Genomic DNA, 6,700 nt, shown 5'->3' with positions numbered 1-6,700 from the left:
GATTGGGGAGTCGTCTGATTGTAACTCCTATTGTCAGGACTTGTTTGGATCAGCTATCCATTGTGATTTGTAGACAGCCTACAGGTCTGTTGAAGATTGCGGTGGCGTTCGAAGAATTGGGTCTGTCGAAGATTGGAATGACTGTGCGGTGGCGTTCGGAGACTGTGCGATGGCCAGCTGGGGTTGGGTCGGAGACGATGGTGGCGAAGGGGGAGGATTTGGGGTTTGGTCTGTCGAAGATTTGGGGATGAATGGGTTTGGTCTGTCGAAGAATTGGGGTTGGGTTTGTCGAAGGGAGAAGAAGGAGTTTTTGATTTTTTTTTTTTAATGGAGTGCGTTGTTTGATTTTAACCGTCTGTCGAAGATTTGAGTTGTGAAATTTTTTCTTGTTGATAATCAAACGTTGTGAAAATCATGCTGTTGGAAATATTGACGTTGTGGAATCATGTCGTTGGAAATATTGACGTTGTGGAAATATTGACGTTGTGAAAATCATGCTGTTGAAAAATTTACTGTTGTAAAAAATCATCTATAAATTCACAACTCACTACTCAAATCATTTCACACAACTCTCTTATAAAAAAAACTCTATATATCCCTATCAAATTACAAATCTCATGGATCCCTCACAAAACTATTATTCGCATCTCCTTACCGGTGAAGGATCGACCTTATACTCACCGTTCTATACAGAAGTCGGAGAAGAAGGTCATCCCATCGAGTTCTCGCAATCCGCAACACAACAAGTGTCATCCCAAGAAACACCGACCACAAAGAAGAAGAAGGCTTACACGTAGTCCGAAAATTGGACTGTCCACGAGGATAAGCTTCTTGTGTCTGCTTGGCTGAACACGAGCCAAGACATCATCCAAGGTACGGGGCAACACAAAGATAAGTTTTGGCACAGAGCTAACGACTACTTTATCCAATACTCCACCGATCCAACGAATCGCACACCAAACCAAAATGATGCACCGTTGGTCAACGATTCAACTATCTGTCAATAAGTTCTGCGGGTGCGTTGCTCAGATTGAATGAAGACAAAGATCTGGTACGGAAATTATTGACCAGGTAAATATTTAACTTATATGTTTTTATGTAAATATTTAACTTATATGTTTTTATGTAAATATTTAACTTATATGTTTAATTATTCTAAAATTAACTCTTGTGTAGACTGCAGAAGTAAAAGAATTATACTAATCCCTTTATGGTAAGCCATTCGTGTTTGACCATTGCTGGGTTGAGTTGCGTCATCACCAAAAGTGGATCCAACAAATGGAAACTTACAATAAGATTCGATCACAGCCGAGAAGAACCACGAACTCTGATTCCCCACCAAACAATTCCATGCCAGCGACCCCCATCGAGTTGAACATTGACTCGGATGATGTTATAGCAAGGACTGAAGGGAGGAAAGCGGCAAAACTCAAGAGGAAACAAAATGTGGACAAATCTGAGTCCGCTAAGTCCATTATGGGAGAGGCTTTCGCGTGGATGAAGCAAACCAACAAAGAAAAAATGGAGCTAAAACAGAAGAAACAAGATGACGATATCATGAAGATGGATCTCTCAACACTCAATTCAGTTCAATGACAATACTTTGAAATGCGTCAGGCAGAGATATTGGAGAGGTGGATGTCCAAGGGTTCTTCCTAATTATCATATATTGTACTCGCATCGCATCCTCATTAGTTCTTCCTAATTATCAAATATTATCTTGTATTAGATTTATGATTGTACTTGAAGTTGAAAATTTTGGCATTGAATGAAAACAACTACTTTATTAAAAATGAAATTGGCGTAGTACAACAACTTGAACTCCTTTTCTGAAATTACATTAGACATAAAGAACCTTAATCCAAGGCGATGGATCCCTTGAGCTGCCACAGATGCTTGATCAAATCATTTTTAGTGATTTGTGTGTTTGCGTGTTCCTGATCCGATGATGATTTTGGATGAACTCAGTTAGAGGCACCGTATGCACATGAGAAGGTTCAACGACTGGTACCGAATCAGTAAAGTCGAAGTTGTTGTCCAATTGACAATCACGTTCATCTTCAACGATCATGTTATGCATTATGATACAAGCTGTTATGATATCTTTCAGCACACAAGGTTGCCAGAAACGTCCACGAACAATCGCAAATCGAGCTTGCAACATGCCAAAAGCTCGCTCAACATCTTTTCTTGCGCTTTCTTGTTGAGCAAAGTACTTATGCTTGTTTCCTTGAGGTACTGGAATAGTCTTCACTAATGTGGACCACTCTGGGTAAATCCCATCGGCGAGATAGTATCCCATATTATACTCGTGGCCATTGACAGTATAGTTGCACGGTGAAGCTCTTCCCTCCGCAAGTTGTGCGAAAATCGGTGAACGATGTAGAACATTAAGGTCATTGTGAGACCCTGGCAGTCCAAAGAAGGCATGTCATATCCAAAGATCTTTGCTAGCTACGGCCTCCAAAATAATTGTAGGTTCATGAAAATGTCCAGTATACATACCTTGCCAGGCAGTTGGACAGTTCTTCTATGTCCAGTGCATGCAGTCGATGCTCCCAAGCATACCAGGAAAACCTCGTTGTGAGCCTTCCTCGAGCAGGCATGCAACGTCTTCATTAGTCGGTGCACGAAGGTGTTCCTCTCCAAAGATGTTGATAATCGATCGGACAAACCTCTTCACGCTCTCAAGCGACGTACTTTTACCAATCCGAACGTAGTCGTCAACGGAGTCAACGGATGCTCCATATGCGAGCATTCGCATAGCTGCAGTAATCTTTTGAAGACTAGATAGTCCTAACTGTCCAGCACCATTCCTCTTTTAGACGAAGTACTTGTCATGTTCGACGACTGCGTCGTGGATTCGAAGAAATAATGAACGTGTCATTCTGAACCTTTGACGAAAATAATAAAGAGGATAGGTTGGTGCGTCAGCAAAATAATCTTGGAACAACCGATTGTGGCCTTCCAGTCGGTTTCGATGGAGCACGATACGTCGTTTGTGTTGAACTGAAGTTGAACATTTCAACAACATCAGCTCCCATAAGAAAGAACGTCTTCATCATTTCATCATCGCTAGAGCTAGATGAGCTAGACATTTTATTCTGGGAGATGATGGGTTGAGGAGAGAAGCCATCGAATTTTATAGGAAATAGTCGGTTAACGGTCAAAGTTTGCGATACCTCGAACTTCGTACCCAACCTCGAAGACCGCGGGTTACCTCGAAGACCGTGTGTGTTCCCTCGAAAGCCGCGGGTTACCTCGAAGACCGTGTGCGCTCCCTCGTAGACCGTGGGTTGCCTCGAAGACCGTGTGCACTCCCTCGAAGGCCGTATCCAACGGTTAGAAATAAAATACAAGAGGTTTAAATATAATTAAAAGTAATGGGTAAAATATTAAAAGAAGGGGGTTTTTTTGATATTGTTGAAGCTCCTAACTAGGAGCTTGTTGGAGCTCCATAAAAAAAGGAGTGCCTCCCAAGGCTTAATTTGTTAATTTTTTATTCTAAAATGCTTGAGAGCTCTTGAGAGCATGCTGACTAGGACTCCCAACTGGGAGCTTGCTGCACTTGCTCTAAGGAACCAAACCCTGCCGTGTATTTCTGACCCACTATAATAGCAGCCTCGTCAGTAACTTTTCTCTTAAGGAGCTGTTTGGTTGGTTTCCTAAAAATCAAGAAAATGAAATCTCTGTATCTTTTTCATTAAAATATTATTTTTATCCATTTCCATCCCTAAAACTCACCCCAAGAAAAGAAAATCTATACACTTTTATCAATAAAATATTATTTTTATCCACTAACTCATCACATCTCATCTCCTTTCTTACTTTTAAAAATAAACCAAACACAAGAAATGAGTCACATCATCCAACTCATCTCATCTCATCTTTAAAAATCACTCACATCATCCAATAATATGGTGACAACTCATCTCATCTCATTAACATTTTATTTCCACACATTTCCTCAAAAAAATTAAGGAAATTGATTTCCTTAAGTGTGGGTACTTCATCCAATAATATAATGACAACTCATCTCATCTCATCTATTTTCTTATTTTTAAAAATGAATCAAACATAAGAAAAGAACCTATTATATAGGAAATATGTTTCTTATAATACATTTACTTATTTTTTTAGGGCCTGTTCGTTTGCCTTAAAAAAATGGGAAATCAAAGAAATAGAAAACTATTTCTAAGAAAAATGGGTTTTTGAATTGTTTGGTTGGCTAAAAAAAAGGAAATCAAAGAAATGGAGATGAGATGAGATGAGTTGTCACATTATTATTGGATGATGTGAGTGATTTTTTAAGAAAACTAGTTTTGATGTTGTTCGGTTGGCGAAAAAAAATAAGGAAATGAATTATAAGAAACCTATTTCATGTAGTTTTGTTATTTTCTTTTGTTTGGTTCATTCTTAAAAATAAGAAATGAAATGAGATGAGATGGGTTGTCATTGTATTATTGGGTGATGTGAAGAAAGATTAAGAAAAGTGTTTTCACAACTTTTTGGGATGAAAACAAAGAAATAAAATGTTAATGAGATGAGGTGAATTGTTATAATATTTTATTCGATGATGTGAGTGATTTGAAATGATGAAAAGAGATGAGTTGAATGATGTTTGGATGAAAATAATATTTTATTAGATGTGATGGATGAGTTGTTAGATGAAAATAATATTTTATTAGATGTGGTGGATGAGTTGTTAGATGAAAATAATATTTTATTAGATGATGTGGATGAGTTGTTGGATGAAAATAATATTTTATTGAATGTTGTGTGTGAGTTTTAGGGATGGAAATGGAAGAAATTGATTATTTTGAGATTTCCACCTTTTCCATTTCCATTTCTTGGTTTTTAGGAAATAAACGAACAGGCCCTTAACCAACCAAACATCCATAAAACAAATTTTCTTAAAAAATCACATACATCATTAAATAATATGGTGATAACTCATCTCTTTCTCATCTCCGATTCTTTGATTTCATTCTTTTTTTAGACAACCAAATAACCATAATACAAGTTTTCCTATTCTTTGATTTCCCATTTTTTTAGGCAAACAAACAGCCCCTTAATCCGAACCTCAGACATAAAAACAACATATATTCTGGTATTTACAAATTTTTTTCACATTGGACCTTCTCTTTCTTGTAATTTTTTAAGGATAATACTAAATGTACTACACTTTTTTAAGCAACTCTTCACTACAAAAAAATAAGTGTATCAATTTTTTTTTAAAATGTAATATATTGTTTCTACTCCAATGTGGAATTAGTTTAAGTGGAGTACTGTTTTTATCCCAAGGATTTTCATAATTCTTTAGAACAAACAAGCCAGATAATAGTTAATGGCGCTTTGGGGCTATTTGTTTGCGAGGATATTTAAAGTTCCTCTAAATTTTTGTTATAATAAATCTGTGTGCTTTCTACTAGTGAAAAGGGTTGTTCTACAGGGACCCAAATCCATGGGACCAGGAGGGGACAGGTGAGGTGTCACCTCCTGGTTGCAAGATCTACTGTTCATGAATAATAGATCATGCAATCAGGAGGTGACACCTCACATGTCCCCTCCTGGTCCCATGGATTTGGGGTCCTCATGGAATTTTTCCAATAATAGCTTATGTAGACGAGAGATCTACATAATTTCACATTTTATCGATTAAACAAAAAAACTTATGGTCTCCTTTATACAATATCGTAAAGGGTGGGGGGAAAAGTCGATTAATATCACATGATACTGATTCAAGAAAATTGCGATCAAATTCTCTCAAGACGCCTCACACGCAACCGCAAGCGGCACATTCTAAGCTCGCATTCAAGCAGAACATTCTAAGCTCATAGTGGCTATAAATTAACAATGAATTTACTCAACTTACCGCATTCAAGTTTACAGATTATGTGAAATAAAATAATGTTATCAAATTACAATTTTGTATTTAATCGCAACCGTACAGAAATTTAACATCCATTTTCGCTTTTCTTAAGCGATCGCTGTTACATCCATTTTGAAAAATTTTATCATCGGATTCAAAGCACCGGTCGGACACAGAAAAGCCCGACGTCTGAGCTTGCGGCTTAATTCTGCATTCTTTCACTTTCACCCTCCAAGAGAAGGATTTTGAGGACTCGCAACATAAACAAAAGTTTAGAAGCACTCGCAACATAAACAAAAGTTTAGAACGGCAACTATCTGTACTCTACATAAATTAAACGTAATAATCATGTTTGGGAGTTTAGTAAAAAGAATGAAGAGATTATTTATCAGCCGTTGGATTTGTATCATGATGGTCCAAAACAATTTACTTCCTCTACGCTCCATTATCTTCTTCTCTCCAATCTTGGGGGAACCAAGATATATATAATGGAGAGATTAAGGGATGTAAACTTTGTTACTTTATTTTCCCTCCATTCCCTTTTAAAAAAATCCCCAAAAATGGCAAATTCATTTAACTTCCTTCCTCTACCCCTTATTCTCTTCCATCCAAACTAAACATTTTTAGACAACTAAATTTATACATGACTAAGCTTAAGTCATAAAATAAAGGAATAATAAATAGCATATCTAACCAACACCATAAATAAATAATGAACAGTTAGGTTGAAATAGACTAGAGAGGTGATATAGCGTACTGGAATGAAGTGATACCTCTACACAAACACACAAAAAAGGCAAAAAAAAAAAAGGGGGGGGGGGGGGGGGG

General features: G+C 37.3%; 1 protein-coding gene across 1 annotated transcript in view; it reads right to left on the bottom strand.

The window, feature by feature from the left end:
• LOC109839799 overlaps positions 1-2,764 on the bottom strand; it is a 15,081-nt gene extending 12,317 nt beyond the window's left edge. The window contains exons 1-2 of the mRNA XM_020408296.1: positions 2,569-2,764; positions 2,012-2,409 (exon numbers count right to left, since the gene is read on the bottom strand). Coding sequence (XP_020263885.1) covers positions 2,012-2,409; positions 2,569-2,764 — 594 coding nt within the window. The remainder of the gene's footprint in view (positions 1-2,011; positions 2,410-2,568) is intronic.

This window comes from Asparagus officinalis, chromosome 1 (genome assembly GCF_001876935.1).
Source record: "Asparagus officinalis chromosome 1, Aspof.V1, whole genome shotgun sequence".
Classification (NCBI taxonomy): Eukaryota; Viridiplantae; Streptophyta; class Magnoliopsida; order Asparagales; family Asparagaceae; genus Asparagus; species Asparagus officinalis.
The sequence above is the reverse complement of the archived record's forward strand: the minus strand, read 5'-3'. Positions and strand labels throughout refer to the sequence as shown.